Consider the following 27,261-nt stretch of genomic DNA (forward strand, 5'->3'; position numbering starts at 1 on the left):
TGGCTGGCTTGAGCAGTTCAAGAAACGACATGGCATGACCTCAAAGTAGATCGTTGGCGAAAGCACAGCCGTGAACCTTGACAAAGACAAGGTTCACAGAAGACAAAGACATCTACAACGTAGATGAGGCTGCATTTTTCTACAAGATGGTACCGAATTGAATGTTCACTGCCGCTGACGGATCCTCATTCGGAGGACAACAGAGCAAGGAGCACGTCAACGGTGCTGTTTGGTGCCAATACAACAGGCGAGGACAATCTTTCCTTGTTGATACTGGGGAAGGTGGAGAAGCCGCAGTATTTCCTAAATGCAACTATTCGCAAGGAATGCATTTACAGGAGTAACAAGCGAGCATAGATGACTTCTGCTATTGTTGAAGACTACGTGCGCTTTCTGGATAGACGGTTCAACCTAAATAATCAGCAAGCGCTTTTCATAATTGACAATTGTTTGAGCCATGGGAAGATCGACAACCTCAAGGCTGTCTCTGTAGAATTTTTGCCTGCAAACACAATCGCGGTACTGTAACCGATGGATCAGGGCATCAATGAGACCACCCGAAAGCTATACCGCGAGGCTCTTTTGCCACGCATGCTCACAGAATATGACGCCCGCAAGAGGTACAACACTGATTTTCTTGTTGCGATCCATTTGTTAAACTTTTTATGGAATCAACTTGCACCTTCAGAGGTCGCTAACTGCTTTGCGTGTGCCAGCTTTTTGCACACCATCGTCAGTGACCCCTACGATGACCACCCTGACGATGACTGGACTTGCAGCGATCTGTACGAGGCTGTTAATAATATCACTGGCCAAGAGGTAGAAGGCGACTTCGAGACATTCGTGTTGGCTGATGCTGCTGCTACCATGGTCGCCCCAGTGATGAATGTGGAGATACTAATTGACACTGTTGGTGGCCCCGACGTGGACGAAGAGATGGTGGACGAAGAGCCACGTCAAGTGCCAACTATGGTGCAGACACTGGAGTACCTACGCCTGCTGTGAAATAAAGTTGAATGCATGGGCTGTGACCACGGCCTCATGCAATGCTTGGTAAAATTAAAGCAGGGGTTGCTCGTTTCCGGTAAGAACTTGAAACAGCCAAAGATCACTGCCTTTTTGAAGCTGAATAAAGTTTTGCTTCACTGAATACATTGTATTTTGACTTCCTCGCAGTTGTGGCACAATTAAATCTCAATTGCTTTAGCTTTTCTCAAGTGGTCGCTTATATCAAATTACCGATTATAAAAAATTTTTTCACCATACTGCTGGAGTACTGTGTTCAAAACCTCGTCTTAACGAAGTTAAATTGTCCTGCCAATGGATATAACAAACTAGATTTGTCTCTGAAACGAAAAAATACCTGATTGTTGCGCACCAAGTACATCGCTTTCTGCGGGGTTCAGCACTCGTTCGTTGCGACAGTTAAAAACGCCCACGTTCCCACATCGAATATGCCGTCGAGCAACACTAGTATTTCTCAAGCCCAGACCACACATACGCTTGCGGATGTACGCAAGCTTGCATCTACGTGCCTTGTGTCTGCCACGCCTCGCAAGGAATGGTGGTTTGCATTCACAAAGACGCGCTTCCATGCGCGCATTCACTGGGCTCACTCACAGATGCCTCGTAAATTGCCAGTTCGTACTTTGTTATTGACAGTGTTTCAAAATGCTTCGATATCTATAAACGTAATTGTTGTACACTTAGAGCTGTTAGATCAGCACAAAAAGGAACGATTAAGCATGTTCTTGCATGGTATAAATTTGCTTCACTGAGAGTTCAATGTACCGCACCGTAGCTCCATAGCCAGGCGCGCTGATGCGAGGCAGCCCAAGTGCGCTATAACAAAGAGCAGCTGTTCACTGAGATTGTGCTGTGTTTCGACGCGTATGAGCCGTGCCGCACTGTCTGCGCATGCGTGGGCGTGTGGATGTGAGTCTGCATGCGTCCGCAAGCTTATGTATGGTGTGGGCTTCACAATTGCATGTAGCTGTGTGCCTGCGCACAAGCAGCTGCTCACTATCACACTTCTCCACTGACGTCTCTTGCACATGCGTGGCTGTGTGAGCTGCAACACTCCACGAGGCTAAGCATGGCAGTGCGAAAGATTATTGCAATCACTTATACTGTGCAGTGTGCCATGGAGGCAGTCGCAGGTGGGCCTGGCCTCGGAGATCTCCTTGGAGCAATCTCGGGTGTCACGCCCAGGCCCTGCATTAATTTTTCCCTCTCCCTGCGCTGCACTACGCTGGCTGGCAGCTGGGTGTGACCTTCGAGATTTTATTGTCATTGGTACAATCTCTGAGACTGCGAGCCGGCCAAGCCAAGCTGGTGTGGATAAGTTCGCTTGTCTCCTTGATCACACAATGGAGCGCTGTGTTGTGGCATGCACGTGCTGCTCGACCGCAACGACCCAAGTGGAAAGCGGATGCGAAAGACCATCACAATGGAATAGAAGGCAGCTATCTACAGGCCTAAAAACTGTCGCGTCAAGTGCCAAGTCGTTTGTTGCACATGCTGAAGATTCTTTTGTTGTTTCATTCAAGTTTCATCACGTGTGCAGCCGTGTAGTGGTTGCGCGGGCCGCAAGGGCTTCTTATCCATTTCCATGTTTACAATTGTCCATACCCGCCGTGGTTGCTCAGTGGCTATGGTGTTAGGCTGCTGAGCACGAGGTCGCGGGATCGAATCCCGGCCACGGCGGCCGCATTTCGATGGGGGCGAAATGCGAAAACACCCGTGTACTTAGATTTAGGTGCACGTTAAAGAACCCCAGGGGGTCGAAATTTCCGGAGTCCTCCACTACGGCGTGCCTCATAATCAGAAAGTGGTTTTGGCACGTAAAACCCCATAATTATTATTATTACAATTGTCCACCCCATTGGGCATATATTGCAGTAAATGGCAATGATGGATATAACAAAGTAACGGATATATAACGAAGTAATTTCAGCTCCCCTTTCAACTTTGTTATAACGAGGTTCAAGTTGGCATAATTCTAGTCCTTGAGCTAGATTATTGGAAGAGGCAGCTATTACTTGCACGATAAATCAAAACACATGTTCAACTAATTAAAAAAAATCAATAATCAATTCTTAGTTACCTTACAGCACATAATGCAATTTACGAATTGTAACCGATGAGTTTGCAAGGCGCATTCACTTGGAATGAATTTCCCGGATGACACCGATGGTCAAATGATTGACTTGCACGCGTCTGCTTGCAAACACGCCTCTCAAGTCGCGCATGGCGCGATAAGAGTGATCGCCGCAGTGGAGCTGCATGATGTATGAAGTCCAAGTGCGATAAGATCCTAGTGCGGACCGTGCACTTGGTGTTTTAAGTGCGAGTGAAAGTGTTCAAGAGTAAGACAAGAAAGACTGCAGCTTCATGAGTGCCGCCTTCCCTCGCGAGCAAAGGGAAGGAGGGGGAGGGGAGTTCACTCGCGGTAACGGGATCAAGTGCGCACGTGAGAGGAGGAGGGGGTGCAAGTTGGCGCTTCGCGATTTTTGGCGCTCGTCTCAGCCTTGGTTGCACATGGATGTAAGCGTGGCTGAGCGCATATGCAGCCACGCCACCTGCTCAAGAGGTAATCGCCGTGTGTGCCAAGAGTGGGCGTGCCAAGACGGTGTGGCATCATGTTAGCTATCTTCCCGTGCGTTTAGTATTGGAGGTTGCATAATCTTGAGTTTCTGTGACTCGTTGGAGCAAGAGCCAGACGAAGCATTTGCTCCCCGCTGCCGGCACTTTTCATGATAACGTCGTCGCTGTGTGGACGATGCTATCAGCTGCGGGGGTGGAGTGCATGCAAAAGTGTGGCTGGCATCGCTTAATTCGTACCGCCAATGTGAACATATCGTCGACGTATGTGACGTGAACCATATCATTCGTCGGCAACCCCCAAATTCATTGGTTCCCAATTGCTTTCTCATTCAAATTTGCTTTTTTCAATTGTCCGATAATTCGGAAAATTCTGTGGCCCCTTGTAAGAAAAATCGAACTGTGACTGCACTTATTTGCATAAAATGTTGAATTTCAATATAGCGAAGCAAATTGCCGATTTTACTTACTTCGTTATATCGAGGTTTAACTGTACCTCTTGTGGGGTTGCGCGACCCTCGCGCCTCCCCTGATGTTTTTCCCGCATAGCGCGTCTCCTGTAGTGCGGCTTCGTAGTGCGGCTTCGCCGCACACGCGGCGGTCTGAGTGGTACAGGCGCAGTCCGAGAGATGGCGCTAGTGTTGCGCGGCTGCGGGGTTACCCTCGGCGGGAGAGACAAGGCGCGCTCTCTTGGGTTGGAGACAGCAAGCAGCACGGACGTGCCGTGCCGCGGGTGGAGCGACCCTCTTTTCCCGGCGGGTCGGGGGACAGCGTGGACGTCCCGCGCGCCGCCGACCCATGCTTCTGCGAGACCGCCTCGCGTGGCCGCCTTGGAACGCGCCACCGTCCGCGTGACCGTACACGCGAATGACCAGGCGTTGGGATCCAGCATGGGGCGAACATATTCGCTCGCCATGCGGTCGCGGTAAGTCGAACTTCTAGATTTGTCGCGCGCCCATCGGCATGTTTTGGGGATAGCAACTCGGCTAGCTGGCATTGATCTATGAAAGGCGCAATAAATGCCCTTGTGATTGTTTGCACTACTGTGTTGTCGTTCCTTTGTCCCAAGAGTACGGAGGAGAACCCGTATCTCCCACATCTGGCTGCCCAACGTGGACCTCTTGGGGCATCGGACGATAATTTTAAGTGTTGCTTCGTTCAAGACCTTTGTTTGAACCGAAGCGTAGGCCTAGCGTGGATTTTGATCGCTAGCGTCGGCGGCGTGCTTTCTTGAGCGAGGCGACGGTGGTTGTAGTGTGTTTGAACTTATCAGCATGCTAAGCCTTTTCGCAAGTGTTTTTTTTTAATGACATTCGTCGGTACGAGAGCCACGTGGTCTGCATCCTGGGAGAGCGAGGCTGAGTGCCCGCGGAGCAGTGGCAAGCCTGAAGCGAGTGAGTACGGAAGCCTCGTGGGTGGTCCGAATTTCTTATGTAAATAGCTTCTTCTATCTCTTTGACTCGGATGAAGTCGCGGCTCTGGGAGCCGGGTGGCCGCGGGCCACGGGTGCCACGACGGGCTGACTGGTATTGCGGCCTGGCACCGGGCGCTCCGACACCGTCTGGGACGGTGGGCGCCGTCAACTCGGATGCTGTGTGCACCGAGCGGAGTAGGACCACCTCACAGAGCTAACGTCTCCTCGCGGCTGCCTGTTTTGCGCCCATTTTGGGTGTTGTTTTTGGATGCCGGTTGTTGTCAGAGTAGCGACGATTTAGGCCTAAGGCTTTAGGAAGCTGCCTGTCGCACGTGGAGGGACACAACCTGGTGGACCGTGGCGTTGAGGCGTTGCAATTTGCTTCCCTCATTCTATTTAGCCTCGCACGAATTGAAATTACTCGTTCGGCTCAAGGAAGCGAGCTTCGTTCACGTGAACTTAGCATCTGAGTAGCTGCCCGATCTTTTGCTAGCCGAGTTGAACATCGTACCACGTGGGCGATGCGCATGCAGAATTCCTCTCCCTTGCACTACTGTAGTGTTTGCCGAGTGTGTTGAGTTTACGCAGCGTGATTGGAGTCACCCCGGGCTTGCTGTCACCTGCACATGGTCTGCGCTGCTGCCCGGAGTACGATCGAGTCACCCCGGGCGATGGTGATTCTGTGGCCAGTTCGGCGCAGCGACTTCGGCGGCCTCCTGCATCCAGCTCACAACCCTCGGCGGCGGACAAAGGAGCCAGCGGTCACCAACAGCTACGGCGGCTCTTGCCAGCAGGGCGCGTCGGCGCGAGCGACGCTTGCTCGTACCGACTATTGCGCCGTCGTTTCCGGAGTCCTGGCCTGGAATGATGCCGTCGAGTCTGCAAAGCTGCTGCGGTGACCGGCAGACGCCAGCGGTGTACCCCAAGGACAGTCGGCTCGCATGTTATGGACAGCGTGTGGACATTTCCCCGGCGCGGCCACTGTTGCATGTACCACCTTGTTCGCGAAGCACGTGTTGATGTTAGACCGTGTCACATGTTTCGCCGGAATAAGAAGTGATTTAAGGTTGGGGGGATGTGGGGTTGCGCGACCCTCGCGCCTCCCCTGATGTTTTTCCCGCATAGCGCGTCTCCTGTAGTGCGGCTTCGCCGCACACGCGGCGGTCCAAGTGGTACAGGCGCAGTCCGAGAGATGGCGCTAGTGTTGCGCGGCTGCGGGGTTACCCTCGGCGGGAGAGACAAGGCGCGCTCTCTTGGGTTGGAGACAGCAAGCAGCACGGACGTGCCGTGCCGCGGGTGGAGCGACCCTCTTTTCCCGGCGGGTCGGGGGACAGCGCATGCTTCTGCGAGACCGCCTCGCGTGGCCGCCTTGGAACGCGCCACCGTCCGCGTGACCGTACACGCGAATGACCAGGCGTTGGGATCCAGCATGGGGCGAACATATTCGCTCGCCATGCGGTCGCGGTAAGTCGAACTTCTAGATTTGTCGCGCGCCCATCGGCATGTTTTGGGGATAGCAACTCGGCTAGCTGGCATTGATCTATGAAAGGCGCAATAAATGCCCTTGTGATTGTTTGCACTACTGTGTTGTCGTTCCTTTGTCCCAAGAGTACGGAGGAGAACCCGTATCTCCCACACTCTAAACTGGTGTCATCCTGGAAAATCATTCCGAGTGGTACGATACACCTTGAAAATTCACCGGTTACCATTAGTAAATTGCAATATGTGCCGTAAGGTAAATAATTATGAAATTAATTATTACTTTATTGTTAATTAGTTCAACATTTTTTTTTCTTGTACTAGTAATGTGTGCCTCGTTGAATAATCCAGCTCAACGGCTAGAATTATGCTATCTGCCACAGCCGAATTTTAAGAATTCACTAAATCTTAAAATGGCACCCCTGTATATGTGCACTATTTGTAGGCACAGCAGATTAGGCAGAAAAAAATCTGCTCATTTGCCTAAACATGATGGCAGCAGGGTTGAAGTTATCTATAGTAGTTGACAAAAGCATGTCTAAACGATAAGACACAAAAATACAAGACACAGCAGTTTTCTTCTGAATCCAACAGAAGCTTACTGTAACCAGTATAGAGAAGGGTGTATACCTTTAGGCTTGATGCATATGGCGTTTCCTTTGGGTCCCACCATGGCTGAGCTTTCAGCCCATCAACGCTGTACAGAGAGCGCTGGTAAACAGATGCAAAGAGCCCTTCCTTGACTCCTTCTTTGTAGACCTTCAGAGCCTGGGAAGAGTATTGTATATAATAGCCTTCCCATCACAAATTACTGGAATTTTCAAAGTATAGAGAATGTGTCCAAAGAATATTGCTAAAACGTGAGGTAGCGTAGCCTAAAGGCTGTTGTACACTTGACTGCACACACTGTGAGGAACAACGCTATTGAATGGCTTAGAGAAGTGTTAGCATACTTCACCTAGAGGCACACAAGGCACTATTGAATATGACTTGTGTCTTAGTCTTGCTGTGAGCAATTTCAGGCAGGAAGTGCACAATCCAAACAATGTTAAAAAGAAACCAGTGAATGCCAGAGAAAGCTACGAGAAGCTGAAGGAAACCAGGGGAATCCCGAGAAATCCAAACTGCTCTTCAATCACTTGAGATCCATCAAAGGGAAATTGTAAACCTCACAGGTTTTAAACATGTCTCCCCTGTCTGCACACAGAAAGCAGGTGTAAGATACAGTATATCATACGTACTAAGCTCTTTGCTTACATGATTGAAGCATATGTGTTTAGCTCAACAAGCCAGCACAAAATGCAGCCTGAAACAAAGAGGAGCAATGCACGTGTCAATGAAGTAAGCCATTAATCACCAGGGCAGATACAGATGCTATGCGTATGTAGTGGGAATGGTGCACTCTAATTTTGGAGAAAAAGTGTCTATCTCATAATTGATATGCAGTTCTTACAGGCATTGCCAGCTGAAAATTGCATGTCACAAAATGGAACCTCTTAACCCCTTCAGGGTCAATCACGTAAATATACGGCGCCGCGAACAAGCCCAAAATGGTCGATACCGTATATTTACGGCGCCGTCCATACGTTTAAAAAGTGCGCCTATTTCCTACCTTTTTCTTTTCTGCCATGCGCTGCCACTACGTGGGAGTACAGGGAATTTTTTTCTCGCGTCTCCCTCTCTCTGTTTTCGTTGCATGGTTTGTTTTAGAGCTAGTTTGCTCCGGCACGTCTATATACTACCGCTCTCGCATTGGCGCGCGCGCAGGCGGGCGGCGGTTTGGGTTTTGTTCCGTGGGTGGTTTCGGCTTCTTGCACTCGAAAAACTGATGGCTATCTCGTTACTAATCGCTCAAAGGGCGACCGCCTGTTTCTTGTTCGTTTAGTGCTCACAGGGGTGCGCATAGGAACAATGCCGCCGTGCATACGTTTTATTTTATTTTCTTTTTTGGAGACCCGCGAAAAATAATTGCCTCTGGTTGGCGATAAGATGAAGACTAGCAGAAGTTTGTCACATGTTTTGCCTTTTTGATGGGCACACAATTACACAGTATTCTTGAGTGCGCTCACCTACGCAGTTCGATTGCGCCATGTACGTAAATATTAGTGTAAGAGCAGGAGCATTTGAGAGCTGCGAAATATTCTTGTGTGCGCATTTTTTAAGCCTTGAACTGTGTGTATAACAATGCATCAAATTTTTAATTCTTATAAATTAATTTCCTTTTTTTATTGTTGTTATTAATTAATAAACAATACATATATACCAAAGCAATTTCTTTTTCATTTTATGGTCACCCTAGAAAAATTACCACAATTTTTTTTCGAAATAGATCTGTCAGAAGAATAACCGACCCTGGCCGGTCGCATATGACAAAAAAAGATCGACCCTTAAAGGGTTAATACAAGAGTAACAGGTTCACTTGACGAATCTTGTAGGAAGGACGAAAGAGAAGTGGCTCTTCATATTTAGAGGTAATTGTATTTAGTGATGTTGAAAACAAAAGCTGAGGCAACACAAGATGGGTGCATGTGAACAACAAAGTAAGATGCATATGGCTGTGCAATAAAACAGTTGCCACACTTGCATGCACTTCTGGATATGGGTGAAAAGGGAAATTTTTTGGTGAGACATTCAAGCAGAAGCTGTTTAGCACAGCACCATAATGAAGGAAGCAAACGTCGATATAACCCAGAAGTGACGTGGTACTGGTAATGTGGGTGAGTTGGCATAAGGAAGAAAATTGGGATGCGTAAAACAAGAAAGTGACTCGTGCAAGTGATGTAATGCCTGCACAATTTATAAATTTTAAATAAGTGTTAAATATGCCTTCAGCAAGTCATCTAAAATATGTCCTGAACCACTCAGGCTTGGTGAAAAAACAGTCCACGGATAGCATACGCTGCTGTGAACATCTTGGTGAAGTTTTGCAGTTGTGCATGGTGCGTGGAACTCGGAAGCAGAGCGCAGTCATATTTTTCTCAAACACTCTCCAACAGAAGCCTCCTCCTCACCCTTTTTGGAGCTGCCATATTTCGTCATACAGTGGATTACCATACACTGCTGCTCTTGGCCAAAAGCTGGCATCAATCAAACAGGGCCTTTGGATCAGTGCGCTTCTTCCTACTGTTACAGTGCATCTTTATGATGCAGTTTAATAAACAGGCTGATGTAAGCGAAAATCTGCGTTTTGAATTTCTATAAGAATTACGCACTTCCTAAAGTTCGAATCTTGTACTATCGCCAACCATCATCTGCTAATGCTCGTTTGTGCCCACATGCTGCATAAATGAAACTTTGGCCACACTGCTTATCAGTGTTGTAGCCATCAAGTCTCACTAATTTCAATTAGTTTTGAACACCTCAACTAGCCTCGAACCACGCGAAACTTAAGGTCAGACCACATGCAAGCTGGCCAACGTGCGCTCACTCAAGCTGCTCCTGGCTAAATGTCCTAGCAGACTTCACTCCGTATTGAGTTATGACGCAAAATGTGCAATTTGGAGGTGGCTACTATGCCTCGGTCAAGCTCATGCAGGACAAAGCTGGCCCATATCATGTGGCATAGCCAGACTGGAGCACATGATCACAAGCATGCACTGCGGCCTTGTTGTGCCCATAGTTAGCCACTACAGTGGAGTGTAGCTGCATCTACAGCACAGTGTAAATGCCGCGACGAACTTGCTGCACTCGCCGCATGCTCTGACTGGCATCTGTGGGTGACATGACTCAAGGCCCAAACGCCAACATCTGCCGAACAGGTTGGGTGCTTTCGAGCTGCACCCTCAAGGTGTGTCACCATCATGGTCGAAGCTCGTTATGTCAAAAATCCTTTCAATGCGAGTCTGGAGTGTGGCATCTATCGCTTAGCCGATGCACGTGCTGCCGATGTACTCACACAAGTGAACACGAAGAGGAAGTTTGTTCGGCATTCGGAAATTGTTTGATTGCCGTAAATAAAATGTGTGACTCCTGACACTCGGTATGAAAATAGCCGCGCATAGCTATCTAGTACACTGTAGCATAGCAAAGGGATGAGACACTGTGAACTCAACCGTAAGCTGAGTGATAGCCCTTGAGTTTGGTGTGTCGTAGGAACCCAAATCTGAAGTGGAACATCCAAAATCAAAGCTGAACTGTGCGCCATGACGGTGTTCAGTAGGTGGAGCGTTGTGTGTACCACCCGGCTCTGCCATAGCCTTCGCCTGCCCTCACAGTGCAAAGCACTGAAGGAAAGCCGGGAGCAAAGCACTGAAGAAAGGCCAGGAGCAGTGCAAATGAGATAAAAGGCGATCTTCGATTGCCAATAACTCTGCTTCTGCTAAACGCACTGAAGTACTCTTTGCTACAAGGTATTTCTGATACGACGTCAAATGCATTTCTTGACTTCAATAAAAAGTGCTTCAGGACCGCTTTACCCTTTACGAAAGAGCTATGCACCACAGTATCAGCAGCCCTACAGCACATCACAGGCAACAAACTGTGATTGCCTGAGACACCAGTCTGAGATCGACAAGTCAAAGTGTTGTCAGCATATATCTGCCAAGAGTTCATTAATGCGGAAGTTGCCTTAACAAGGTGAACATTGTAAAATATTAGGGAATACAGTCGAACCCGGCTATATCGAACTTGCAAAAAGATACCTAGTATCAGTTTGACACAGAACATAATTCGATATAAGCCTGCTAAAGAGTTGTGGACGTCATAAAAGCACATACTATTTACAGAATTATTTTATTCATCAAACTAGCTTAGTTTCGCATGACATAGTCCTGCATTTTCTTCTGCTTGGGCAATTTCGCTGCCTGCGATGCACGCACTTCTCCACATTGTCTAAAGAGTCGGAGCAGCTGAGGCCGCAACCTTCCACATTCAAACAGAAGCACCAGACTAGTGCGAGTGCACCAATCACCTCGGAGGATGTGGGCAAAGGACTGTCGTTGCTTTCCTCATTGTGTCGACTTTCACTTGTGCTCGGTACGATATCGGCAATTTAGGCCTCGTTTCAGGGTCTCCCGTGGTTGCGACACCATCATCTGCACTCACAAACTCGTCGACCATTGAATCAATGGCTTCTGGAAATTCTGACAGCCCGCTCCAAACTTCGGCAACACCGGCAACAGCTTTGTCGCACTCATCAGAATTTACGGTCATCACCGGGCCCGCAGAAGCTGGCACGTCTGAAGCAATTTCGGGTGAACCACTTGTACAAGGCCGTGCATACGCAACGGGCACCACGGGCACTGGGTTGCGAGTTTCTCCGCTTTAGCGCTAATCTCCCCCTTATTCTTCAAGATCGTGCTGAGAGTCCTCCTTGGAATTTTACAAACAGCCGGGACATCTGACTTCTCGCTGCGTTTTATTCATATTATGATTTTGCACTTCATGGCGAAAGGCAAATTCTACCGCTTCATCACGGCAGCACTGCGGGAGAAGGCCCACAAGGTGCAAACACAATGAACTAGAAAAGCAGCGAGACAACTCGCACTTGTGCCATCTTGCACGACGAGGGCACGAGAGCCTCTGATTTGTTGTGTGAGCAAGCGCTACGGGCGGGCAAAGATCATTTTTTGCAGGGGGGTGTCGATGGCTCGCCCGGCCCAGCGCAGTCACGGTAGGGAGATCAGATGATGATGATGTTGTTCTGGCCAACCCTTTGCATTGGGTGGACGTGGCAATCAGACCCAAGCCAGTATGACGCTCTACTGCCTACCTGTTAGAGAAAAAGCAAGCACAGGTAGCAAAAAGGAAAAAGCGGTTGGATGGAGCCGTGCCGCCGGGTTTCCCTGCCGCTGCGAGGGAAAGCCAACTTCTGGGGGCACTTTTGCGCTGCTTGACATTCGATATATCGGGAGTCACTGCTATTTTTGTTCGAGGTAAGCATAATTTTTGCTATATGTACTCACTAACTATACCGTGTTCAGAAATTGTTCGATATACAGACTAATGTGATGTAAACGGGTTCGATATAGTTGGCTTCAACTTTATTAGAAATAGAGGACTCAAGTTATGGGGTGCTATCTACCAGACATAGAAAAGAACATATAGGGCATACAAAGGAGTTCAGGCTATCGGGTACTTAAAACAGCTTGGTTATGCTATTTCTAAAACTCATATAATTCATGTAACTAGATTACGTATTAAATGAACACATGAATGAATGCAAAAATTCTTGAGGATGCCACAAATACATGCCATGGCACTGTGGCAAGGAACTTTCAGTTCAGAAGTTATGATTAAACAGTGCAACAGCGCATGAAACAGGACAAAGGAGAAGAATGAACAAAGCGCTTTGCTTGTTCTTCTCTTTCATCCTGTCCCATGCGCAGTTACTCTATTTAGCTTCAACATGTACCAACTGTCCAAGTAAGCCCTTTTTGCAGAAGTTACGACCTAACAGTACTTCAAGTTGTACTAAGGGTTCATGATATTTGGTAAAACTGATAAGTTAATGCACCAAGGAACTGGAGATATTGAATAAACAAATAGTGAATTGTACCAAAGTTTTACCATAAATGTGCAGCAAATGAAGCTTTTGAATATGCCTAGTAATTATACAACCATAAAGGTACAAGAGGAATGTGAGGTAACCTGCAAGATGACAAGCTGTGTAAAGCAAATTTTGATGTGCCTAGTATTTTATGTATACAAGATTGCTTAATCAATATGACCAACAGTAATGTTAAGAGAAGTGCTGACACCAAGTGCTGAAGCCAAGTTGTCAACATGACTGAATTTCTTTGTAGTACTTGCTACCTACTTCTTGTCAGAATCGCAGACTATTGCATCAAACACAGTTAAACTGATTTTAAATATTGGGATAGCAGTCACCTTTAAGAGGAGACGCTCCTCGAAACAACTTTTTAAAAAATTATTTGTATTAGAGGTCTCAAAACTTAGTCTAGTATAGAGTTTTCTAAGCAGGTTTCAAATATGGCACTGCTTTTTGTGTAGCTGTTATAGTGTTATGTGATGCACAATGGCAAAATATAGTAGTCATCTTTATGGGCACTTTTTTTTGTCATAAGTTTTCACAGAAAGCATGATTCTGTTGCTTGTTTAGCTCTTTGTAGATTGCAAAGTGCCAATATCTAGTCAAACAGTGTGTACAATTGCTGAAACTATGCAAGAAAGAACATTTCAAATAATCTTTTTCTCAATTCTCTGAAATATAACCATGTACTTTTGCAACTTACGGCTTGGAGATATTGCAATTTCAAGTAGATAATAGCACTGTACATATCTTCAAGAGCATGTATGCCAAATTTTGTTAGTATAAGTGTAAAAGGTTAATTTCATGTGATTGTGAAAAGAAAATTAGCTGAAGTGTCCCAATTTTTTTATAGTTCCAGTAATTGCACACGCTGTTTGAATAGATATCGGCACCTTGCGGTCTACAAAGAGCTAAATAAGCTACAGCACAAAGCGTTCTGCGAAAATTTATTACCCAATAAAGTGCCCGCAAAGTCACTCTATTTTGCCATTGTGTAGGACTTAACTAAGAACTACGGCAGCTACACAAAAACTAATGACAATTGTGAAATCGGTTTGAAATGCTCTATAAGTGAGTGGATCTTCAAATCTCTAGTACAAATATTAAAGAAATGGTTTTTCGAGGAGCGTCTCCCCTTAAGAAGCAGTACTGTGGCAGCCTCCAATCAATGTGACATTGTACAGGTTTATGGGGCACCTTTCACTATGTGTGCCACTCGGAAATGATGAGTAATGCACTGCTAGCACTGATGAGCACATTAATGCACAATATTGTGTAGCCAAGAAGCAACACTTTCATGGCTACAACTTGACATTATGTTGGATTCTGTTTTTGTAGTAATCCAACCAGCACTAACCACAGCCAGGTAATGCCAAATTTGATCTATAATGCATCTGCATTGGCACAAGCACAATTGCACAGCTGATGGTTTGATAGAGACCTAACAGAACAGGGCATCACAATGCATGACTAAATACTGTATGTGAAGAGCACCATTGCTCATGTTCAATCTGTAGTTACGTGTTGCAGCACATGAGTTCCACTATGCTTTGTGACCCACTGCAACATGTTTACGGAGGGAAATAGCAGCTTGTTGAGTTAATCTCAGTGCCCCACAGTGGAACCCTCAAAGAAGAAGACCTCATTGAAAGTCACCTCATCATTCTGTCCGGTCCTCTGGAGGGCATCTCCTAGGTGCAAGTAAAACCGGCCATCTGTGACCCCTGGCTCCTTGGTTGCAATGCCTTCGCTCATATACTTGATGCCACCATCCAAGTCATTCCTTTCAGTCTTCAATATGAAACCATAGTGCACCTTGGCAAACCCATTGTTTGGGTCTTGTTTCAAAACCTGAATGAGCAAGAGCAAAAACTGAGACAAGGCCTTACAGGCTCAAATTATGAATTGTCAGAAGTTCAAGTTGTTCAAAACCATATCAAAAGTATGGCTAGTTATTTTTAAAAAATGATGCACACAAAATTTTTATTTTTGCATTCCTTTCAGATGAACCTAGAAATGAAGCCAAATTAATACATACGTACAAAGCAGGCATGCATTAGCATTACAATGGTTTCTATTCAGCTGCACACCATGGCTGAAAACGTTGCTTCTTTTCATGCTTTTATGATTTTGTAATTGCTTTTCAGAACATATAGCAGAGAGGGCAGAAAGTGTACAGCAATAAGAAGCAAATAAATTAGTTGTGCAGGCGCATTGGATGAAAACCATAAAGGGCCACCGAAACCAAATCTTTACTTTGAACAGTGGTAGCTTTCCTGTAGCTCAGCTTTTGTGAATTGTAATGATGTGTCACTATGGTTACTTTGTTGCTATGGTAAATTTACGAATAGCTCAAAGCAAGACAGGGAAACAGTTTTTTCTCTTTATGGGAAAGCTGAGATTCAGTTTCAGTGGCACCATATAACTTTTTTTCCAATGTTTTGCAACGCTACTATTTGCATAGCTCTTATTTCTGTTCAAATAAAGCCAGCAAAATCATTAAAAGCTCTCATGGCCCGCTGCTTGTAAATCACAGCAGTCTTCTGTTAAATGTGGAAAAGAAAGCTACACAAAAAGAAGCACGTTGCAACCAACTGAAAGTGGTGTTTTCAAATGTGCACAACAAACCTGCATTGATTCAATCAATCAATCAATTTTATTATTACATAAAAATAATATACAGATAGAAGTGTACAGAAGGAGGTCCCATAGTTAAAACTGAATTGGGACCTCCTGTTCATGGTTAACATAAAAGTTCATTTAGCAAGCAACAACAGCTCAATTGGTACAATTCCAGTAATAATAAATAATGACATACAAATCTATGTAGAAGTAATTAATAGACAATATAACGGCAGTAAGCAATATTTCGAAACTAGATAAAACGAAAGTAAAAGAGGAAGAAAGAGAAAAAAAAATTAAAGAAAAAGAAATTAATTACTTGGAGTACATAACAATGGCAGGTCTAAAACCAAAATCGGATTATACAATGCATAGTGTCACTTACATATCACATAACAGAAAATTTTTCAGTTCATCATAAAATCGATGGGGTTTCAGGAGTTTTATTATAAATGGTAATGTATTCCATGATGATATGACTGCAAAGTGAATTGTCTGTTTCCTATAATTAGTGCGCACTTTGGGCAGAATGCAGTTATTATGCAGCGCAAAACGAGTTGAGTTAGTGTTTGTTAGAGATGATATCGGAATTAGCGACAATGATATTTTGTCATTTATTATTTTGAAAAGAAGAGTGGCAAGGCTGTACTTGACAAGGGCTGCAACGTTTAGAATGTTATTTGCTTGTAGTAACTGTTTAGCATTGGCGGTGTGTGGATTCGACGTGATTATTCTGATTGCCTGGTTTTGGATGGTTTGTATCGATTTTAGGTGAGTAGTGTACGTGTTACCCCAGGAGGTTATGCAGTAGTTAATGTGAGAGTGTACAAATGCAAAATAGAGTGAGAGCAACACAGGTCGTGAAAAAAATGGACGCGCCCTGATGAGAATGCGTATTCCATGTGATAACTTCTTTTTAATATGCGTTACATGGCGATAAAATTTTAGGTTACAGTCAATAATAACACCTAAGTACGTGCATTCTTCACTTGCTTGTAATAAATGGTCACCAATGGAAATGGGCGGAATGCATAGTGATGATTTATTCTGGGATGAAAATAAAATAAATTTAGTTTTAGTAGGATTAATGGTAAGTCTATTCATTTTGCACCATTCTAACAAGTTATAAAGATCACTATTAAGCTTGGTTATCACCGTTGACAGACATTCGCCAGAATTAGTAATTGTTGTATCATCGGCACATAGTATACATTTATAAGATGAGAGGCAGTTAGGTAGATCATTAATATAAAGTAAAAAGAGTAACGGACCCAATATGGATCCTTGTGGTACACCTAAATTAGTCATTTTAGGTTTAGAATGAGCATTGGAAACACTAACAACCTGGTATCTGTCTCGTAAGTAGCTGCGTAATAGTAGTAAAGGAGGACCTGTGATACCAATTGAATCTAGTTTAAGATAAAGAATTTCGTGGTCAATGCTGTCAAATGCCTTTGAAAAGTCTACAAATAAGGATGCTGCGAATTTACCGTTGTCAATGGCTTTCTTTAATTGATCAGTAAGAGATGCAAGTGCTAGGTCAGTAGAGTAACCGGATCTAAATCCAAATTGGTCAGGTGAAAGAATATTAAATTTGGTTATGTATTTGATCAATCGTTTTTCGATTATTTTCTCGATGACCTTGCTAAAAAAGGGTAAAACACAGATTGGCCTGTAGTTAGATAGTGATGAGCGATTGCCTTTCTTAAAAACCGGAATGACCCTACCACGTTTAAGCTCACGAGGAAATGTGCCTGTTTTAAACAATTTCAGACAGTACAAATGATATTGATTTAGAAATTATTTTAACATGACCAGGATGAATGTTGTCCAGTCCAGCACTAGTTATTTTTAAATTGTTGATTACTGATACCACCTTATCAGGAGTGGTTGGAAACATATAAAATGAATGTGGAAGGCGCTTTGATGTGTATAAGTTGTGTTGAGTTTGAGTGGAGTTATTAGCAAAAAAGAAATTACTGAAAGCATCCGCCATCTTAAGAGGTTCGAAATAAGTATTACCATCGTGGGATATTTTAGTTATGCTATCCGCTCCTTGTTTCCTATTCAAAAAGGAGTTCACTATTTGCCATTCTTGCTTTACGTCCAAACCACATCTAAGTATTTTTTCTTCGTAATATTTGGTTTTAGCTTTTTTAAGCCGTGAAGAAAGTGTGTTGCAAAATTTCTTGTACCACGCATGTAGGTTTAAGTTGAATGGTTACCTTTTAGTTTTTTTATATAGGTTTTCTCGTGTGCGCATGGCCTTCAGCAAACTATCGGTGACCCAGGGATTTTGAGGTGAAGCCACTTTCTTTCTGCATTTACTTACCTGAGAGTAGGTATGATAGTATGATATCAACTTTGTTATAAATCGCGAGAAGGCTACCTGCGGATCATTTGTGTCAAGAGCGAAAGACCAGTCAGTGTGAGATACTGCTGCTGAGAACAATTTTTTATCAAAAACAAGTTTGGTGTAAGAATTTGAATAGGAACAATGTGCAGATGTAGTGCGCAGAAAAGGGGAAAATGGTCAGTAATGTCACTTTCAAGTACTCCTGCATCAGGTGGATACAAAAGATTAGACAATGCATGATCGATTAGAGTGTTAGAACCCCCAAGAACTGAACGAGTAGGGATATTAATAAGACATTTGTAGCCAAAACTTTGGAAAGAAGACGAATAATTGACAGAGCTCGGGGATGACTCCATTAAATTTATGTTCATATCACCCATAATTATGACATTTTTTGTCTCAGCGGATAACCTTGCCATTATTTTTTCGAGAGAAATACAAAAGTCTGGAATTGAAGAGGAAGGTGAACGGTAAACGCAACCAAAGATGAAGTTTCGATCATTGGTGTTAAGAAAGTTAGGATCGAATTCCAACCATACTGATTCGCAGTTTTGAATATTTAACGTGAGGTCGAGTCTTCTTTTGTACGGGATTCCGGATGAGATATAGACAGTCGCACCGCCGTAGTTGCTGGACTGTCTGTGTGTATACTCTGATTTATAAGAAGGGAAACAGTACAAGTTTTTATCATCTTCGCTAAGCCAGGTCTCTGATACTGCAATGATTGAAAACGTGAAAGTGTTGAAAGCAGATTCTGGAAGTCATCGAGATGTTTACGGAGGCTGCGCGCATTGAAATGAATAAGAGAGCGATTACTATTCTGAAGGAAGTAATTTAACTCACTCGTTGTGTAATATGACGCCATGATGGAAGATAAGGGGTTAAGGGAGGCACAAACTTTATGCCGATTAGTTAATGACCATTAGGTCTGAATCATCAGCAATGCGGTACACTCTGGTTTTCTCGGCTTTTCTAGCCTTGATTTGGCAGTAGCTGATCCAGACAAATTGCCATTTGTATTGTTTTTTCAAAGCCAGCGCCTTTGAAAAGAGCGCTTTATTTCATGCTGTCAAGTGCTCATTGACGTAGACCGCACTGTCAATAGAAGCTTTCACCCCGATGTCACTTAGGTGAAGCTTAGCCTTATGTGGTCATAAGGCTAAGGATTGTGGTCATAAGGTTAAGAATGACAAAGTTAGAGAGGTGATCACTACCAATTAATGGCAATATTTTTCACCAATGCATGCAGTGTTCTTAATAAGTGAACTTTATCATCTCGTATTGATGCATGCTCAGCTGACATAATTGCCCTTTTGGAAACTTGGCTTTCAGTTAAAATAAAGAACAGTGATATTTTATAATGTGAAAAAAGTTATAAGATCTACCGCTATGACCGTGATGTTTGTGCTCGCGGGGGTGGGTGTTCTAATCGCCGTGAATGATCAACTTGCTTTGTCGAATGTGCCAGTAGTGCCTGCTTTAGAGTTTTTGTGCATAGTACATGCTGCTGCTGATAATCATAACTGTATTTTTTGCATGTGTTATAGACTGCCAACAGCACCAAAATCTTTCTGTGATGATTTACATGATGTTCTAAACAATATAACTCTTCGTTGTCCTACGTCACCTTTGTTTCTTTTGGCGGATCTTAATTTTCCTAATATTTTGTAGTAAAGTGGTTTCGTTTTTCTTTCCCGGGCAAAACGCTCATCTGGTGATACACAATTTCTGAATCTCTGTTCGGACTTCAACCTGTCAGAGCTAGCAAATGAACCCCACTGTACCACTACCATGTCATCTAACATCCTAGGCCTTATTTTTACCACTTTGCCTGACTTTGTTTCGAAACTGATTTGCCTACAGGGCTTAAGTGATCACTTGATTATTAATGTTATGTTGAGAATGCACCATACCTTTCAAGAGAAAATCTAAAGTTATCAATGACTACAACCGCGCTAACACACCGTGAATTACTAGTGAACCGGAAATGTTCACCAGCATTACTAAATTTGATTAATGCTCTGTTGAAGAAAACTGGCAGCTCTACAAACATAAATAATATTTCATTAACTGGTATATATATTAAAGGCAGTTTCATAGAACTTATGCTTGCACTGGTTTAAATTAAATTAAATTAAATTATGGGCTTTACGTGCCAAAACCACTTTCTGATTATGAGGCACGCCGTAGTGGAGGACTCCGGAAATTTTGACCACCTGGGGTTCTTTAACGTGCACCTAAATCTAAGTACGCGGGTGTTTTCGCATTTCGCCCCCATCGAAATGCGGCCGCCGTGGCCGGGATTCGATCCCGCGACCTCGTGCTCAGCAGCCTAACACCATAGCCACTGAGCTTGCACTGGTTTAATAATTCCTTAAGCAACCACGCAACAAAAAGAAACATATTTTCCAATATGCCAAACAAACCAATCTTGCCAAGCACTGGGATGCTTATGATTATGTGGAAGCGGAGTACATTTATGCCACTAGCAATGCTAAAAAACCAGTTTCAACGATACACTGCTCTTACTAACTAATCTATGCAAATTCTGGAACATTGTTAGCGACAAGAAAGCCGATTATATTCAGTTGGTTCATGTTGATGGCAGCGATTATGAAGAAAATCCGTGTTGCACTGTGTTAAATGAAGTGTTTACCTCATTTTTTGTGATAATAATCCTACCAATTTACCGAATATTCCTCATTCCTTGTTCCATACTATGGATTCCATATTAATTGACTGGGTGGGTATCAACTGTTTGATTGATGCTAAAAGATTTCTTTTTCTGCAGGTCCTGATCTTTTTAATTCAACAATGCTAAAATGTATGGCACAATTTTCATCTGTTATTCTATCGAAACTGTTCACTCAGTCATTACAGTGCTCATCACTTCCTATAGACAGAAAAACAGCTAAGGGCATTCCGCTCCATAAATCAGGTAATGCGGATTGTCCTGAGAACTACCGGGTCTGTCTCATTAACTAGCATTCCATGCAAACTTTTAGAACATGTAATATACTCTTGTCTTATAGATTTCCTGGAAAGTAATCCATTCTTCTATCCATGACAGCACGGTTTTATAAAACCGTTTTCATGTGATACTCAACTTCTTTGTTTCACTAACGATTTGTTTGCCGCCATAGATCAAAGATTTGATATTGACTGTATACTTTTTAGACTTTGCCAAAGCTTTCGACTCCGTATGTCATAACCTATTTTTTCAGAAACTTAATCAGCTTAATATTGAGCCAAATATGCTGTCTTAGATTAAAGAGTTTCTTTAATATCAAACTTAAAATGTCGCAGCCAATACCTATCCATTTGTTTTGTCACCAGTTGCATCCGGTGTGCAACAAGGATTCGTCTTTTGGCCTTTGCTCTTCTTGATTTATATTAATGATCTCTCTAACTGTGTAGTCCCATCATCAATTAATCTGTTTGCAGATGATTGTGTAACATATTGCAAGATCACTAACCCTGATTATTCATATAAGCTGCAAGGGGATCACTACAATGTGTCACTCTGGTGTAACAAGACGATGAGCAAAACGTGAAGAAGGTGAATGCAGGAGCCAATGTTTCGACAAGTGGACTTGTCTTCTTCAAGGCGACGTACGCTTTCCTCGCCACAGTATACATAGGTGGGGTTCTTCTAAAGGGGAGAGGGTGTGAGGCGGGAGGGTGTGGAAACAAGGGAAGGTGTGTTAGCATGTCGAATTAAGAGTAAAGGAAGACAGTGCACAAGGTAAAAGCCAGGGCCACCCCTCACCCCCCACACTGGTCTTTTAACCCACACGTGTTAGCCGGAGTGTCAAGGGCATCTGACACGCCAGCTGAAAAAAAAAAGGGGGGGGGGAGAGGAATGGAAAGGAAAAAAAAAGAAAGAAAATAAAAAAAGGGGGGGGGGGATACGCCAAGAAATCCAACTAAGTGTTGTTGCCTATAGCTTGAAGTTTAGCATAGCAAATAGATTCTAAAGCTCCCTTTGAAACGTTTATGCCTATTGGTTGCAATGTCTTGAACTTATGGATAAGGTATGATTCTCTGTATTTTCTTTCTCGTTCAGAACGGAAATTTGACTATAAGATGTAGAGTTTAAGTTCATCAAAGTTATGACCTGGTTGGTTGAAATGCTCGGTGACGGCTTATGGAAGCTTTTTAGCTGTGTCCGTGCAGTGTCAGTTTAATCTGACGTTCATTGATTGTCCTGTTTCACCGATATATTGTTTCTTACAGAAGGAACAATCAAGCATATAAATCACATCCAAACTTGTACACGTGAAGCTACATTTGACTTCATGTGTATAACTATAAAAAAATAGTTATATTTGTATAACTAAAATTAAAAATTAATAGCACCGCAAATAGTTATACACATGAAGTCAAATCTAGCTTCACTTGTACAAGTTTGGATGTGATTTATATGCTTGAATGTTCCTTCTGTAAGAAACAATATGTTGGTGAAACAGGACAATCAATGAACGTCAGATTAAACGGACACCGCGCGGACACAGCTAAATAGATTCCCAAACCCGTCGCCGAGCATTTCAACCAACCAGGTCATAACATTGATGAACTTAAACTCTACATCTTACACTCAAATTTCCGTTCTGAACGAGAAAAATAATACAGAGAATCATACCTTATCCACAAGTTCAAGACATTGCAACCAATAGGCATAAACGTTTCAAAGGGAGCTTTAGAATCTATTCGCTTGCTAAACTTCAAGCTATAGGCAACAACACTTAGTTGGATTTCTTGGAGTATCCCCCCCCCCTTTTCTCTTTTCTTTTTTTCCCCCTTTCCATCCCCCCCTTTTTTTTTCAGCTGGCATGTCAGACGCCCTTGACACGCAGGCTAACATGCGTGGCTTAAAAGACTGGGGTGGGGGGTGAGGGGTGGCCCTGGCTTTGACCTTGTGCACAGTGTTCCTTTACTCTCAATTCGACACGCTAACACACCTTCCCTCGTTTCCGCACCCTCCCGACTCACACCCTTTCCCCTTTAGAAGAACCCCACCTATATATACTGTGGCGAGGAAAGCGTACGTCACCTTGAAGAAGACAAGTCCACTTGTCGAAACGTTGGCTCCTGCATTCACCTTGTTCACGTTTTGCTCATCGTCTTGAATTTCCATCTCCCGCATTCCCCGTCTTTTCTCTGGTGTAACAAGCGGCTTATGAAACTTAATGCTAGCAAGTGTTAATCGATGTGCAGATCACATACAATGCCAATCATTGTAGATATGTACTGAATGACACTTTGCTAGCATCAGTTAACACTCACAAATATCTTGGCCTTCACATAACTAATAATCTGTCATGGAATATGCATGCTAACTATAATACAGCTAATGCTAATTGCATGTTAGGATATTTTAATTTTAATTTTGCTACTGTTCATACTTCTGTAGGATGGAGTTGTCTTCGTTCAGATAGCACATAATGAAACAATGTCAAACCGTAAAGAGGCGGTTACATATGTTCCCAAATTTTTTCGAAGCTGATGACACAAGTACCATTGACTACTTGTCATTTGCACTGGCCAATTTTGATTATCAAAGTGATATCAATACCATGTGGAAATCATTCAAGCATATTATTTTCCATTGTATTAGCAAATTCGTGCCTGTTCGTAAAAGAAGGAGAACTAAACAGAACCCTTGGATCAACAGGGAAATCATCCAACTAAAACGTGGCATAAGCCGCCAAAGACGGAAAGTAACAAAAGACCCCGCAAAAATAACTGAGTTGTCTGCACAACTGCATTCTATGATCACTGAAGCCAAAAGTAGATATTACAAAGAAACATTGACAGATTTCATGAGGTTGTCTACCGGTAAATTTTGACGTCACATGTCGAAAAAGGACGACGAGTTGCATAGCATTGTAATTGATAAAGCTGTAATTACTGATCCTGCAGTGATTGCTTCTTCTTACAATGAGTTCTTTCAGTCGGTGTTTTCTGTTCCATCACAATCCCCCAGTACTGAATTCATACTCTCTCCATCACTTTGCTCGGAAGAGATGCCAGATGTTAAAGCCTCGTATGAGGGAATTGTAGTTCTACTAAACATTGACGTCAAAAAATCGGTAGGCCCCAATGACGTACTGAACGCATTTCAGCGCAGGTATGTGGAATGGGTTGCGCATTACTTAAAAATTGTGTTTGACGCGTCACTTGCAGAAGGCTGAGTCCCTGATGACTGGCTTACGGCAAAGGTTATACCTGTGCACAGATCTGGAGATAGACAGATAAGTGAAAATTATTGTCCTATATCGCTGACCTGCGTTTGCTGCAAGCTCTTAGAACATGATGTAGCGAAGTCAATTTACACGTACATCGCAAATGCGAACTCATTCTTTCCCAACTAACACGGATTCCGACAGTGCCTTTCCACAACAACACAGCTTCTTGAAACAATCCATGACATTAACAGCTCATTAAACAATTAGAAACAGATAGATGCCATCTGTCTTGATCTGTCGAAAGCATTCGACAGAGTGCTACATGCAGAATTGATTGTGAAACTGACTAATAGGGGAATAAACGTGAAAATAGTCAAATTGATAACCGCGTACCTCCGGGGCAGAACCCAATACGTAGAAGTGGAACAGATTAAATCAAAGCCGTTGAATGTGACGTCTGGTGTCCCACAGGGGTCTGTGTTAGGTCCTGTACTATTTTAGTATATATTAATGACATTTCCTCTGCAATTGATGAAGGTATCACAATGCAACATTTCGCCGATGATTGCTTATTAACAAAGAAATTAATAGCACGGAATATCAGAAATTACTCAGTGACGCTCTTAAGGCTATAGAAATATAGTGTGACAAATGGAAAATGAAAATAAATGAGAGTAAAACTGTTGTATTGCGCATAACGAATAAAATAAATCATATTTTTGATTTTAATTACACAGTGAATTCTTCGGTGCTTTCCATGGTTGACGTGCTGAAATACTTAGGCATACATATATCCGTGAATTTAAGCTGGTCGAACCATGTTACACAATATGTGAAACTGCGGAAAAGAAGCTTTGGTTCTTGTGACAGAAATTGCAGTTAGCCTCACAGTCAGCAAAACTAACAGCTTACTTAAGGAACGTTCGACCCACGCTAGAATATGCCAGCGTAATCTGGGACCCTTATCAGTCAGGGTTAATTGAGAGACTGGAAAGAGTTCAATGTCGAGCAGCAAGGTTTATTCTATCACGTTACTCTCGCACAGATTCTGTCTCCGAAATGCTCGGTTTGCTGAACTTGCCTACGCTCGCTGAACGTAGGCGCATAGCTAGGTTAAAGTTCTTTTTTCTTCTCACTAAAAACACATTCAACATCAATAGTGAACAGTATTCGATAGCACGACAAGGTAGAACGCTACGGAAAAGCAAATATAATATTTTTCAAATACCTCAGATGCACATTAATGCTTACGCATTTTCCTTCTTCCCAAGAACCATTAAAGAATGGAATGAATTACCGGTATTAACGCAAAAAAGCATCAGTGCAGAATAATTTGAGAAAACTTAAAGGGACCCTGAAACGCTTTTGACGATTTTCTACAAACGTACTGAGTCGTTAGAGTAGGTCCTTCTGATCATTAACTGACACATCTAAGTGCCCCACGTAAAGCGTGTAATTTATCATAAGGTTTTAAAAATGCACATCGCTGCCGATCGCAGCGCACTGCTCGGCAGAATTTTAAGCCGCCCCTACCCATATGACCGAAATCACCCATACGACGTCATTGAGGTGAGCTATCCGATTGGCTGACCAGGGCGCGTGATCGATAATTTTTCCAACTTTATGGTAAACAAATGATCTTCGTAATAGTTGGAATGTTAGTTAATTTGTTTTTATGAAAAGAAAGTAACATAAAGTGAATGCACAAGAACAATATTTCAGTACACTTAAGCACTTCCGGCACACAGCAAGTGGCGTCTGCTTGTGTTACAACGTACTCCATTTTGACGAGAGCTCCGCGGTCAGAGTCGGTCTTAGTCTTTTCGCGAGCACTATGATTCGACTTTGTTGCCTTGTGGACTGCAAACGTAGCGACTGGCAATATGTCAAGCTGCGACATCGTGTCCCTCTGCAAGGCAGCGTACGAGCGAACTGGCTGCTGCGTATCGGACTGCCGCTATCCGATCGGCGCCAGGATTTGCGCGTTTGTGGCCGTCACTTTACACCGGAAGATTACTAACGCAAAATTAGGGCAAACGCAAGCGCAAGGGGACAGAGTCTGGCCGCTTGACTGTGCCGTAACGGGATGAGCCATGAGATGAGAAGGGCAAATGTGAATGGTCTGCACGGTGCAGCCACCTGGTGGCACAGAGCTCAACCATACACAGTAGCAGCAACGAAATGTATTTTTCTTTGCTGCTGGTGTGTATTTTTCGCAGGAGTGTAATCATCAACACGTTGTTTTTTATAAATGTTTAAAATGTTTTACACTTGGTTAGAGCAACATTAGCGCTTTGTTTGGCTGGTTAAGCGCCGCGCCAACAAGTGTATGGACCGTGCAGACCGATCAGGCTGCTCACGTACGTCTACGCTAAAGTTCCTTCATCAGCTTGAGTTTATGCCTCCAGTCATTTGCCGAAATGACCAGCTTGCCTGTGGTTACCGGATTACAAGACACGTTCGGCACTACGACAGAATGCTCGCAACGCACGCTGCTTCGATAGCTCTCGCTTGGGGTCGACGGCCAAGCGGCTAGCGCCGAGGTCTCGCGCGGGCGGGGGCGAGCTCCAAAACAACCGGAAGTGGACGATGTGACGTCGCATCGTGACGCAAGCCAGTGAAGGCGGAGCTTAGCACCGCTCGCTCGGCAAACGAGTTGAGGAGGAAAAGCATGGCTAGGGAGGAGGGTAACTTCTAATCGCTTGTAGCTCCATTAATACGTAACGCTTCACTTAAATTGTGGTGCGAATGTTCTACTTAAGCTGTACCCTACGCGTCTACAAAATTTGTCCGAACCGTTTCAGGGGCCCTTTAAAGCTACATTGAAAGATGCACGCACGTATATGTGCTCACCACTTTCTTCCTTTGCCTTCCCCCCCCCCCCCCCCCCAGAGGGGTATATGATCTCATTTGTTAACACTGCATTTATAGTCTTATTGATCGGAGTATGTGCAGAATATTTTGCTTATGTATCTTTTTGTTCGCTCATGTTCGCCTATTCAAACACTATTCATGTACTGCCTTATTCATGTACTGTACTAATTGCCGAAATACTGCTATTGACTTTGATATGAAGTGCTGTGCCACACGTGTCACACATGATTCGTTC

General features: G+C 43.7%; 1 protein-coding gene across 3 annotated transcripts in view; it reads right to left on the bottom strand.

The window, feature by feature from the left end:
- LOC126521217 (aspartyl/asparaginyl beta-hydroxylase-like) overlaps positions 1-27,261 on the bottom strand; it is a 68,487-nt gene that overhangs the window by 22,414 nt on the left and 18,812 nt on the right. For all 3 annotated transcript variants that reach the window (XM_050169843.3, XM_055065799.2, XM_055065798.2), the window contains exons 9-10: positions 14,643-14,837; positions 7,127-7,264 (exon numbers count right to left, since the gene is read on the bottom strand). In XM_050169843.3, coding sequence (XP_050025800.1) covers positions 7,127-7,264; positions 14,643-14,837 — 333 coding nt within the window. The remainder of the gene's footprint in view (positions 1-7,126; positions 7,265-14,642; positions 14,838-27,261) is intronic.

Source organism: Dermacentor andersoni, chromosome 6 (genome assembly GCF_023375885.2).
Source record: "Dermacentor andersoni chromosome 6, qqDerAnde1_hic_scaffold, whole genome shotgun sequence".
Classification (NCBI taxonomy): domain Eukaryota; kingdom Metazoa; phylum Arthropoda; class Arachnida; order Ixodida; family Ixodidae; genus Dermacentor; species Dermacentor andersoni.